This window comes from Dipteris shenzhenensis, chromosome 1 (assembly GCF_047967505.1).
Source record: "Dipteris shenzhenensis isolate YYH24624 ecotype China chromosome 1, Dip_SZ_1.0, whole genome shotgun sequence".
Classification (NCBI taxonomy): Eukaryota; Viridiplantae; Streptophyta; class Polypodiopsida; order Gleicheniales; family Dipteridaceae; genus Dipteris; species Dipteris shenzhenensis.
The window spans coordinates 48,511,094-48,524,785 of record NC_141596.1 but is presented as its reverse complement, the minus strand read 5'-3'; the positions used below and the strand labels follow the sequence as shown (position 1 = coordinate 48,524,785).

Below are 13,692 nucleotides of genomic sequence, written 5' to 3'. Positions count from 1 at the left end.
ATTATCAAGATTTGCTCCCCAAAAAGATGAGAAAAGATGTACAAAATCACACATAACACCTAATTGCCATAGCCATTGCTAGATGAGAACTCAAAATAGCCTATTATTGAGTCCCATGGCAATAAACATGTTGAGCTTATATAAAGCCTACCTAATTTCTAAAATATACATAATCAAATATCACAACATTTTATAATTGATTATGATCAAGTGCCATTTTACGTTCATAGGTAATCACATGTACCCCTCACCCTAGTATGGTCACCTTATAAATAAGTAACATAGCACCTTAGTTAACAGAGGGTGGATTTTTATATTGGGGGAATTATAGTCCATTTATATGTATATGAGGGGATTTAATCTAATTAACTATATAAAGGGGGAGCTTTAAATTCAACTTCCAAACATGTAAATATATAGAAGAGGGTAAAAAATTATGCTTCAAAATATAAAATGTAAAATGTTAATATTCATGATTGCTCACGCTTGCTATATGGGTTCTAAAAAGTGAGCCTTGAGGCTTTCATAGGTTATCCCAATGCTTACAATTTATTGTAAGTTCTAAACTTGATTTAGATTTCAAGTACTAATCTTGACATCTATACTAATAATTGGACATTTAGCATGCATGTGAAAACCTAAATAGTTAACAATAATGGTGAATGAATTAATTTTACATACTGTTGTAGTCCCCATTTTTTTTCCATTGATTGTCTTGATATTGTTGCAGTAAATTATTCTTTCTCCACTGACTGGAGACATGATACTTCTTGATACTTCCAAATCTTGAGACATGCCTTGAGCACCCAACATGACCTTCCAAATCTGATCCACACCTATACCATGATTAAAAAAAGAACTCGTAGAGGCCACATGTGAACCCTGCTCAGCTTAGTAAAAGATTTTGTAATTTACCATAGCCAAATTGACAAAATATGCTTAGAGAAATCCTTAGAAATGGAGCCGATAATGGATTAAGTCTAGGATTAGTCATAACTTTGCAAAGTTACATTGGAAAATTACCTTTCAAGGCTAGTTTGCAGCCATGTTTAAAATTACCCATGTAGTGCATCATTTTCTCACAAACAAGATCACCTTAACAAATCATGAAAGGGCAATAAATTACGATGTAGCGATGTAGAAGATCAAGCCAACCACAATGGGGGAGACAGAAAAATATCATAACTAGGACAAAACTATATCTCACAATGACGTCACGTAAAGTAAACTAGAAGAGATACCAAATCCACATAATGAAGACAAAACCCTATCTCACCACGATGGGGGGAGATGAACAAATTTCCAAAATCACTACCTTACCATGACATTACTTAAATCATTTAAACGAGCTTTGAAAGAGAAGCTTCCAAATCGTATACAAACATGAGCTATAATGTATTGTTGCAAGGAGGATAAACAAGAACTCAATGCAGGTACTTTAGAGCAATCATGTGCAAAATGTAAAGATAAAAAGACAATGGGAGGAGCTCTATCTAAGACCTCTATTTGATAATTTTAATAAAGATTTTATGATTCTAGTAAAAAAGTTGTCTATGAAGTGGGATCAATGATAGTGGAAAAATTATATACAAGAAAGGCTCAAAATAGAAATGTACCTAAGTCTAGAATCACCCTGGTATACAATATCCATGGCATGGAGATATAACACCATGGTTTAGTTGTGAGAAACTAAAGTGGAACTTAGCATGGGGACATGGGCAGTGTGGAAACTTTGCTAAGAAATAGCCAATCCTCTTTGAAAATACCCCATGAAAAACAATAGTCAATGCCCTACCAATTGTTTATCCACATGAGTCTAGAACCATACCAAAAATTTCCCCCACCAAGGTGTGACAATTTAGAAAGACTAGGCATGTAGCATACACATAAGGTTGTTGACTATTTCAAATACTTGTATAAGATGAAATAATTGAGAAGTACATATATTATCTATTTGATGACCCAAACATGACCAAGAAATGGTGCACCCGACAGGAAGACCATGTAATACACCCATTGGTTACTAATTCAATCCTTAAAGTGGTGGTACAAAAAGGGGAATATGATCTAGATGACCAGCTATTGCATGTAGCTAATGGAGAGCCTGGGATAAATGATAACCTACCATTGATGCATGTAGCTAATGGAGAGCCTAGGGTGGGATAAATGATAACCTACCATTGTGTGAAATCGATGATATGCCCAATTGGAGTTATGACATTGTGGTCTTTTAATGATAATGAAATTGCCCAAGAAGCTCGGCCCTTAGGAAGCTTGGAAATTTATATCAATATCTTGCCCTAAAAATATTATGAGAGAATGGAAGTATATTACTTATCGTCAAAAGCTGTTGCACACAAGATATGGTTGGTTGGCCTATGGTGGCCAATTTGTTACACAACAATTCTCTTTTATACACAAACTGTGTTAAGAGGTGAGATAATAACCTCTACACTAAGCTCTGACTTAGCAAGCCATTGAAAAGAGGGGTTTGGATCGTGTTGGTCCAACTCAACATGTAGTAAAAGGTTGCACAAGCATAGCACCTATTTGTCGCCACATAATCTTTGATAATATTTCAAGAAGCCAAAGTTATGCAAGTAGTAGACACCAAAGCATACCAGCTTCTACGATGCCTCTTGAAATGGTCTTTGGGTGTGGAACTCATACCAAGTTCTTATGTTTATGATGCCTCTTGAAATGGTCTCTGGGTGTGGAACTCATACCACGTTCTTATGTTTATGATGCCTCTTGAAATGGTCTCTGGGTGTGGAACTTGCTTCCTCAAAGAGCATAAGATGCTGTCCATTGACTTTTATGATTGTACATGGCAACAACAAGGCACAACACACAGAGAGTAACACGCAAGTTAAATTAGCAACATCCAAGATAACATGGGGTACCCCACAGAAATCATATAGGGAAATGGAACAAATTGGTTGTAAAAACTAGATGCATCCCTATGGACTTACCATACAATTTGGGGGGGAAACATTGGCACCGTACCAAGGAAGTGTTGGTTTCCGAGGGGCAACTTTTAAAGGTCCTAACCCCACTAACCAATGACAAACATTGGTACTGTCTAGGGGCAACCTTTTAGTCCTTTTTAACCCCTCTTCCAACGTGAAACTTGGGAATCTATCTTGGGGCAAACTTCCTAGCTCCATCACACCCCTCCGCGGGGTCAAAATGATGCCATGCCTTGATTCTAACAGTTAGGTCTAGCAAGTGTGTCCAGTTAGATGTTAACACTAGGGGCTTTCAGGAGCTCACTACTCCTCTAGGCCAGTCCCCTATGGCCAGATTGGTTACAAACTTAGTCATAGTTTATTTGCTTACAAAATTCACGTCCCCGTGACAGCTATTGTGTTGTGATATTGATGCCTATGGAGTGTGGGAAGAGCACCGAATGCGAGTGGGTTTGTACTCATTGTGTATCCTATTTGCTGGCTTTGGCTAGTAACATGCTCCGTGTGGGAATATGCTTTTGGTTTCTCCAGGAGATAGGTCACATGCAGGCAGTGATTGCTAGGCAAACGGCACATCTTTGGTACAATCTCATTGCCTTCAAGTCTCTTGTAGTGATGGGAATGGAAGCCCCCAAGTTTCTTGTGCCGAATTCCAAGAATTGATATCCATGAATGGGCTAACATTTTGCATGACACACTACTCACATCAATGAAAGGTGACACAAAAGGTTACCATGCATGATGGGAAGAAACTTGTGGAGGAAATCATGGTTCAATTGTAATCTCAAAGCAAAGAGATTGAAGAAGATAACCAGGTGCGACTATATAGTGCTAGGTCCCACATAGGAAATTTAATACTTTTGGAGCAAAAGGCCCTATTGGTTGTCCATCTAGAAACAATAGAGGGGAGAACCTCTCTAGATCTATAAATGATAACTAGATTGAAAGATAGCACTAGGATGATGAACCCTCAACACAAAAGACATTGAAATTTGAAATTTTGGGGGAAAACTAGTAGAGGATGACTAGATTGCCTCACAACTCATCTATACTTGTAAATACAGCGTGTACAAATCCCACCTATTCATCACCAACTTGAAGCCACCCCTGAAAACTACTTACCCTAAACCATAGTTCAACATTTGGAAAACTCAAAAAGATTTTTACATTATGAAATATTCAATCCTAGCAATTGATTGTGAGAGTTTTACTATTTTTCTCCTTATAGCACATTACTATTGCAAGCAATACTCTGTTCTGTTCATATATAATAATGTGGAGCTCGTTTATATCTCACTTTCACTTTGAGTGTGAGCAATAAAATTTTAGAGACTGTAGACAACATTTCCCTTGACCAAACACTCATAAGATTAATCATAACAAGCCCTTCCTGGTATTTACACGAGGGTGGGGAAACAATGAACTTGGATTTATGGGGGAATAACAAACTTGGATTCTGAGTCCCCCCCCCCTGCATTTTTTTCTCGGGTGAAAAACAAAACAAATAGAGGGTTTGAGGAGGAGCAGGAGGAGGGGAGGGGAGGGACTGCGCTTTGGCGAAAGGTGACATTGAAGCATAGGCCTCCGCCGGAGTTGAAATATTCTAGTATTGTGTGGTCCTTAAATCATGCTGAAATACGATATAAAGAAGGAAGAAAGGAAGGAAAATGGACCAGGTTTAGGCACATGTTTCCATTTGGTGGTGGGTAGCCTATGTGGCATCCCATTTACAATCTGATAATCCATATATGTATGTGGGTGATATGGTCTTCAATCCCTGAATCCATGTTTAGTAACAAAGTTTTCGCATTGCTAGAGGCCTTGGGTGCGTGGGACCCACAAATTGGTGGAATAATAGTTGGTATAAGAAAATGAATTTATCAAAAGAATACTTACCCAATGTACTGAATCCATGAGAATTTATAGAGGGAACTGCTACATGCAAATCCAAACATGCATAAGAACAAAGAAGGGATTAAAAATTATGTACAAGTATGTTAAAAATTGGGTAGTTTCAAGGCATACTTGTTTGAACATGTACTAGGGTTTTTTACATGAGTGAGGTTCAAGGAAATGACTTTGAATGATCTACACCCAATACTTACAGTTAATGTCTTTAAGTATTTTGCAAGCATATATGAAGCTTTAATGGAGAAATTAGGATCCCTAAATCTTCATTTCTTTGAGCTGTATTATTCCTTTCTACAGGAAAATGCATCTTCTTCCTTTTTGCCCTTCAAAACCTTTTTTGTTTTTTGGCAATTCTCAATCTTCTTCCCCCCAGTCATACAGAACGTCCACACAAGTTTCACATAAACTTAAAAGAAGCTAGCAAATGCTAGATTTATAGCCTTAGTGCAAAACTAAATTTTTTGCAAGCATATATGAAGCTTTAATGGAGAAATTAGGATCCCTAAATCTTCATTTCTTTGAGCTGTATTATTCCTTTCTAGAGGGAAAATGCATCTTCTTCCTTTTTGCCCTTCAAAACCTTTTTTGTTTTTTGGCAATTCTCAATCTTCTTCCCTCGAGTCATACAAAACGTCCACACAAGTTTCACATAAACTTAAAAGAAGCTAGCAAATGCTAGATTTATAGCCTTAGTGCAAAACTAATTGGGAGAATACATAACTATAAATGGGATCTATTATGTGAAAGAGAAAACACTGAGGATACTTTTGATGTATTCCCATGGATCTTTACAAAGTTGCTATCGCTCACATTGATGCAGCTTCTAGCCAATGTTAATGTAGAGCATCCTCAAGATCAAAGCTACCTCGTACATGCTACTTTCCCCATCATTTTAGTCCCTCATCAGCATACGAGAGCATCATCAAGTCCATGCTTGACATTAGAAAGCCCTCCATGTATACTTGCTATGAGGCAAGGGGCACATCAAGAGCCTATAAGCCTCAAAAGGGCTCAAGAAAACTCTACGTTTTGTCTAGTTTATTTATTTTATTTAATGAAGATGAGATCCAGTGACATGTCTCTATAGAGGTCCCCTGTTTATGGGCTGGAACAGCTGGGAGGTTGGTACTGAAGAGTTAACAACAGTGTCTTGGAATATGTTAGGCATTTGTGACTCCGCTAAAAAGTCCCTTTACCGTGATGGCTTAATAAGGATGCGACCCCCTCATTCTTCTACAAGAGCTGAAGGTTGATGACGGAAAAAGCAAGAGTACAATGTCTTTGCTAAGGGAGTGGCAGGGGTTGCGATGCTGTTGAAACGTGGCATTAAATCAAGGGATCAAAGACAAGGATTGTCGGTCTCTTTTGATTACAGTTAAGCTTCGTGATGTAGATTGTCTTGTGTGGGTCTAAGCATCCCACAGTTCCACAGAAAGGGCTCTATTATGTGATGAAAAGACAGGGCAGCTTTGTCATTATAGGAGGAGACTTCAACATTGTCAGTTTGATTGCTAACAGCTCACATCCTAAGAAGTGCATGGGTCCGCAGGAAGAATCAGCATGGGCCAAGGTGGAGCTGGAGGTTGATCTGCTGGATTCAAAGGAGTAATTCCCTGAAGGGCCTTTGAGCAGTTTCTAATCAGGCAGGTTGATCTGCTAAAATAAAATGAATTCAGGCAGGTTGGACAGGATTTATCTTTCTAGTGGAGGTTGGTGGGTTAAGCCTTCTTTTGGACGTGAAACCATTATTAGAATTTCCCCCTCTGATTATTTTCTTGTCAGGTTAAGGGGCAGCATAACAAGCTGACTGGAAGTGTGTCGTTTCAGTTGAATTTAAATCATTTGAAGCATAATGATTTCCAACAGTGGGTGCTGTATTATGAGAAAGAGGCAAGAGTAGATGTTTCTTTGCTACAGTCAGATGGGACAATTCTGTAAGTGATGTTGTTGGGTATATCAGTAGGTTTGGGAGAGAAAAGGTGAGATTGCTGAAGCACATGCCAAATTTCAGGCAAGGTCTGATGGACGCCATTAGAGACATCCCTCAACATGTCATTGCCATTCAGGTATGACAGAAACTCGTAGTTTTTTTGCAGACGAGCCTAGGAGAAGAGGGTGACCACTTGCAGGATGTAGCATGGACTATTCTTACTCAGGATTACAATTATTGAGATAGACAAGAACTTAATTTACTTAGGTGCATAGCTTGTCTTCTTTATTCCTAGTACCATGGTTTCATAATAAAAATTTACGAAGACTCAACACATTGTGCTTATTCGAAGACTCAAGACATAATAAAAAATTACGAAGACTCAACACACATTTTTTATGAGGGTGAGCCTTCTTCTTGGGCACTCTCGGTCCGCCGGTAGGTGATAGAGCCCTGCTCTCTGCAGGATGTACCACTTACTCCCTTCAGAGCTTCTCATGTTTCAGTGGACACCTCTTGGGAGATTTTGGCTAGCATTTCCTCTTGGCACATTTGGAGAGCCAGATGTACTGAGGCCTTGGATGGCACCCAGATACACCCATCACAGGTGTTCACGGGTATTTGGACTGACACGGTTCACACTTTGATAGCCATATGGGCTAGCATGCAGGGCCCTTCACGGGCAGCCTCTTCTAGAAGGACTACATTTCTTCGAGTTTGGAGGGGTTCTCCCTTTTTCTCAAAGGTTTCTACCGGATTGAGATGGCACTATCAGCCTCAATCCTTTCTTTTTGGCTCTTGAGCTTTTCATGCATTGCATGATGTATCCCGTATGGAGCTTGCTCTAACGGTTTTTCTTTACAAAAGATGGTGTGCTCAAGGTGAGGTCCTGACCCATCATAAGTTATGCTGGATACACTTAGTGGAGGGTCAAGAACTGGAGGTTGCAGGTCTCCAAGGACAGTATCTGCAATGTAGGGAGCTTGGCTACTTGGCCAAGCATACTCCTCATTTATCAAGGCATGAATGATAACAGCCAATGATAACAGCCAATGGATAAACCCAGCCGTCCCAAAACTATACAAGTATTATTAAATTAAAAGTCCTTACATTGAAAGAAAATATCAAGATAAGTACATACTTGATGACTATATAGAAGAACATCTCAATAGGGAGGGACTATGTCGATGCTTGATTTCTCCGCGGCTGCTGGTCATAATCTTATCGAATAATTCGCCCTTTTCAATCTGAGCATGCAGATCTATTGCCCTTCCAAATCCACGTGTGTCTGCCTCCTGTTACATTCAAATGAAGGCCTCAATTATGTAAATTCAATCTATTCCAGTTTACACTGTGCAGCTACTTACTTGCATGAACAATGAATGTCTATCAAAAAGGACATGCAACAGTGAAATTAGTCAAATCTCTCACAATTCTTAGCAAGATATTTTATTCGTAAAATTGATTGAGTAACAGTTTGTGGATATTGTGGGAATCTCTGAAATATGAAATGTTAAGACGATTGTTTTCTTCACAGGTGCAGGATGATCATGATTTAATCCTACCTATAACTGCTGATCCAATTAACTGATACTTTACAGTACAGAGCCCTAGTAATTGCAGATCAGTTTTCCCAATTAACAGTCTAAATATCAAAGATGGCAAGATCCTGTTCAATTCCATGTGGCCAGTAGTCATAGTTCTACTCGAACAGGTGACAGCAGCTAGGCTAATAGTTCCTGAACAAAATGCCAAGATATACGGTTTACATACCCTAACAGCCTGATCATAGGGCATGGCTGGTGACTCTTCGTACTCTGCCGCATCCAACTGCTGCAGATGTTGCCCATTAAAGAATTTGGGCAGAATATACTGCCGAGCTGGTACAAGCAGCATAATCAGAAGTGGGAATAAAACCCCTTCCACAGGGATCCACGTGATACCGAAACATGCAAGCAAGTACAAGAGCTGGAGAAGTGTGAAAAGGGAAATTGTCTTGAAAGGAACTGCCTCTAAAAATGATGCATGTGATTGCTCAAATGCCCTGAAAGCCAATTCAAATTTTGTGAAAAATAAAAAACATTACTGATATCACCACCAGTAGAGTGACTGAAGTTTTTAACATCTTTTGCTGAGTACTTACTTGTGTCGGCAACTGACTGTCGTGAACAGCAAAAGAATTCTTTCCCAAAACTGGTTGCCAGGCAAACTATCTATGGCCATGAATGCAAAGAAGCCCCACAAGACAGATGTGGGGATCCTTTTCAGGAAAGGCATTGCACCTAAGCACCCACCCACCATAAGCGACTGCAACAAATTGCTTAGGCGCTGTTCGTTCACTTCCACTGGCAAGTATTCATCCACATCATTTTCTTGGTCAAAAACACATTCTTGTATCTGAAGATGAACATTGCCAATACTTGTTGGCTGAAGTTTGCTGCTATTCGACTTTCTTAATAGCTGTATGAAAGTTGGAATCAGTATTCTTTTCACGTTGTGGTTAAAGAAGCATTAGAAAACAATGAGGTGACCTACCCAAGAAGAGGGAGGCTGCAAGACATTGGGTGTCCTTGTTTGCTTGTAAGACTCTTGCATATTATCATTAAGTTGTGATGATATGGATTGCTGCTGATTGTATTTACTGCTCTGTTTCACCAGCTTGTCACAGACTAGCTGAAAGACATGTGTTAAGCTAAATGGTCATCCCTTACTAACAAACATCCAAAATCGCAAACACACCACCATCCAGGATTGCTGGGACCAAAGACTAGGTCTGAGAGAAGTTCTTTGTTTGGGTTTTTTTGTTTCGGATCTGTAGTGAGGGTTTGGGATTGGTTTTATCTCCCACCCCATGATCTTTTGGTTTGCTGCAGAGGCTTAGGGTGAACACCACTCTCCCACCTCTGCTGTAACGGTCTGCTTTTGAACGAAATAGATTGCTTCTTACCGTAAAAGAAAGACTAGGTCTGATCCTTTTATAAGCAACATTTATGATACCAGCAAATTATAAATAAAGGCTTTAATTACCTGGGGTTTTATTGTCGCTAAGCTCTTTGTGTGCATTGGAGATTGAGGGATAACTCCATTTGAAGGAGGGAGACCAAAGATGCCACAGATCAGGACCTAAAACATTCTCATATTAACTACAAAGAATGGCAAATCCGCTTACATCGCCTCAGAACCAATTGTGCCATAAATTTTGTTTTGTGAGATTTGTATCACAAAATTAGACCCTCAGCAGTGCACGTGCAGGGAAACAGTGATACACACACAGCATGGTCAATCATATATTAAGTCCCGATATATTTTTCACTGCAAACAAGACCATCTCATCTTATGACGTCAAAAAGATCCAAAGAAGATTGTGCAGGAGAAGAATACCAGGAATCCTAAAAGAAGCAAGTCATAATGGTAAGCTGAAGGCCTTCTCAGGTTGAACTCCTTCTGTTGAGCAAGCTGTGATGCAACACTGTGGTCGAAATAATAAAGGACAGCCACCATGCTTGCTGGTATAAAAGCACCAAAAATAAACAGCACTGGGACCTGAAGCATTTCCTATTGCAATTAATAACAGAAATTGAGTCAGAATTTTACCGGGGAATATACAAGGATGGAAATTTTGAAAGCCTTTGTTGAAAGCATCTCCCACATGGAAAAATGGTAAAAGAAATTATTTCAATGGAATTATGTTGAATTACTGATTGCACATTCATGCACACTCAACAAGTATGATGTAAACAGCAGCAACTGCATTAAATTACTATTGCTTGCATGACTGAATTCAAAAAGTTTGTGTGTGTTGGGTCTACCCAAATGCATAAATGGAAGTTCTACATACCCTCGTGACTGTCCAATTTCCTGTGGCAGTGGATGACCATGGATTGGGACTGGAAAGCCGTCTAGGTATGCCTTGAGGAACATGACGAGCAGGTGCATAGGATATAGCAGTCCAGAAAAGGACCATCAAAGGCACCCCATAGTCTGCTACAAATTCCCGAAATGAACCTACAACATCTCAGAAAAGATGACCATCTCAGATACATAAGCATGAAGGTGCAACAACATCAATCCTTTACGTAAATCTGGGTCAAATGAGGAGGGGGAAATGCCAATGTCGCAACCCTTCGAAAAAAACGGTAAAGCAAAGTCCAAATAATAATGAATGGAAGAGGCTCTTCTGAATTGTAGGTAAAGTGGTTCCACCCATTCCTCATCGCAACCCCAATCTCTCTCTACCCAAAAGACTTTTTCTTGCAATGTATCAATTATTAGCTTCTATAAGGGCTCATGCATGATGCGTGGTAAAAAAAAAGGAAATATGCATTCCCAACCATGCAAATGATATCTGATGGGTATGATAACTTAAAAAGTAATTTTGAGGCTTGTGCAAAGTATTGTACCCATAGGAGACACACACATAGACTAAAAGCACACGATGCATATTTTTAAACCTCTTTTTAACACTCCCTTTGGCCAAATTAATGAGTCACTGTCAAAATTTCCTATCAATAGTCAAACAGATTTTTATGTTTTCCTTGTGCTCAATGTTTGCATACATTCTCTTCTCAGTTAAATCATCTGCCTGCTGAAATGGTTTGATAACAATTGTCATCGACGTTCTCAAGCCTGTAATGCTCCCTGTTTGCATACGTTCTCATTTCAGTCTTATTTTTGTCTTTCTTGTGCTCCCTATTTGCGTAAACTCTCTTGTTAGTCAAAGCATCTAACTGTCAAAATGATCCTTGAAGGCTACTAGCATCGTTACATTTCCCTTAGTGGTTCTCAAGCATCAATGCTCCTGTTTGCATGCATTCTTTTCACAACTTTGCAAAACACGTTTTTCTAATCCTATCTCTGTGTCAATGAACTATCTTTGGGGCAAACATTATCTGTACCGGCAAGCTCTTGTAGTAGCACAGCAAACTAGCTGTTGCAGCAATGGACTGTTGTGAGCATGACTTTGTCTAGAGTGGTGACTGTCTTTCATGTCGTGGGCAAAAAAGTATAGTCTGAAGCAGAGAACAAGGAACAATGAATGCATCGGCTCAAGTTAACCTGACCATTAGTTGCAGCATGCTTGGAGTGGTGAGTAAAGTCTGAAGCAGTGAGCAGGGAAGACGTGAATGCAGGAGCTCAGGTTAGTGGCGCATTATTTGTAGCAAGCATTGAGCTACGTCTGCTGGGTATCATGAACTGGAGAGGCATCCTTGTGTTGAAGATTTTGTCATTTACTTAGCAGATCTGATGGAATAGTCTTCACCATGCTCATCCATCTGGATAACTCTTTCTCCCAATGAGAAATTTGTGGCTACTACTGAGAAGGATTGGACAGCCGAGTTGTTAGACTTCAGTTGTGACCAGGTTATGAATATGCTTAGTCTTTGGCTAGGTGCTAGAACATGCTCTCTATGGATTTTGTATGGAACGAGATCTAAACATCTATGGATTTTGTATGGAGAGAGAGCTAAACAGAAGCTTTGCTTTCCCCCTATGCAAGTTCTTATTTTGATTTGTCTGGATGTCTCGAAGGCTGTTACTTTTTGGATGATCAAACGAATTTCCAAGAAGATAGGAATCTCTCTCTCTCTCTCTCTCTCTCTCTCTCTCACACACACACACACACACACTTTAGTGAAAGCTTTGATTGATTATATTACAAGAATAGTCACCTCAGAAAAGAGACGCTAGAATATACATCAACTGAAGATCTCAGTATAAGCCAAATATACATCCTCACACACACACACACACACACTTTTTTTTTTGTGAAAGCAGATTACTATATTAACATAAAATCAATGTACATGACATTAGACTCCAAAGGAAAGCCCAATGGAAGAACTCAAAAACAGTGAGAGAACACTTCAAGGCTAGTAGCATCCAAGTCCCTTGCAGCAAAACTATCATATAAGGATTGCTTGAGGGACATTCTGAAGAAAATATATGCCTGAGGAAACTGTTGACCCATCCTGGAATGCAGTCTCTGTGTCCAAATGGTCCATAGTACCCAAAAGCGAGTCCAGTGAAAGAAGAGGAGGAATGGAGACATCTGAGATGAGAGGCATCCAAACATCCAGAAGAGTTTCCCAAATCTGATAGAGGGAAACCGAAGCCGCAACAAATGGGAAACATGAGTGATCAATATGCGAGAGTGTGGGCAAGACCATAATAGGTGAGGAACTGTCTCGCGGTGATGAGAGCAACGGGGGCAGTAAGGGGAAGCAATGCGGCGTGCTGCCAATTTCACCCCAATGGAAAAAGCTCCCACTATACATCTCCAAAAGAAAAGCCTTTGTTTTAATGGCAATTTGGCTTTCCAGATTTTCATGAGTCATGATTGCCACCAAGTACACACACACACACACACATTACTGATTGGATGAGCAGAAGCACGAATTGTAAATGAAAGAAACACACAACACACGTGTTGCTTGTTGTGTCCCCTCCAAAAGAGAGTATTTATATATTAAAAGACTGAAAGTATAAGTGTTCATGAAGGACTACTCCTTTATGTAGGAGGAAGATGGGCAGAGGCAAAACTGCTCCTTTGCTTCCTCTTCCTTGTACTGTGGGCATTGCGTGTCCGTCTACAGTTTGGAGCTGCCTCTCTCCAAGGACTTAACTCTTGGCCGAATTGTTGTAGAGGCCAATCCCAAATAAGGGGTTTGGGGCCTTTTATAGGCTCGAAACTAGTCTAGGTCAGCCTAGTCGTTACCCCTTGTCAGCTGGTCTACGTCAAATGTTGGCTAAGTCGACCAAAATTAGGTGCATGAGCATTTTGACGACCAAAAATTCAATTCTTTATTTTTTGACCTGCCTCACCATTTTTTGACTTCTATAATGCTTGGCCGTTGCTGTACCTGCTACACCCATGGGGTACAT

At 39.8% G+C, this 13,692-nt stretch overlaps 1 protein-coding gene across 4 annotated transcripts in view; it reads right to left on the bottom strand.

Moving 5' to 3' along the window:
- Positions 1-432: 432 nt before the first annotated feature.
- The window catches only part of LOC147905960 (boron transporter 1-like), a 114,151-nt gene continuing 100,891 nt past the window's right edge, over positions 433-13,692 (bottom strand). For 2 of the 4 annotated variants that reach the window (XM_087375895.1, XM_087375920.1), the window contains exons 6-12: positions 10,649-10,815; positions 10,192-10,365; positions 9,838-9,933; positions 9,346-9,483; positions 8,954-9,270; positions 8,584-8,854; positions 7,687-8,105 (exon numbers count right to left, since the gene is read on the bottom strand). In XM_087375895.1, the coding sequence (XP_087232021.1) occupies positions 7,959-8,105; positions 8,584-8,854; positions 8,954-9,270; positions 9,346-9,483; positions 9,838-9,933; positions 10,192-10,365; positions 10,649-10,815 (1,310 nt within the window). In that variant the 3' untranslated portion in view covers positions 7,687-7,958. Of the gene's footprint in view, positions 837-7,686; positions 8,106-8,583; positions 8,855-8,953; positions 9,271-9,345; positions 9,484-9,837; positions 9,934-10,191; positions 10,366-10,648; positions 10,816-13,692 lie in introns of those variants that run through there. The other 2 variants (XM_087375911.1, XM_087375903.1) reach the window with 2 other exon arrangements.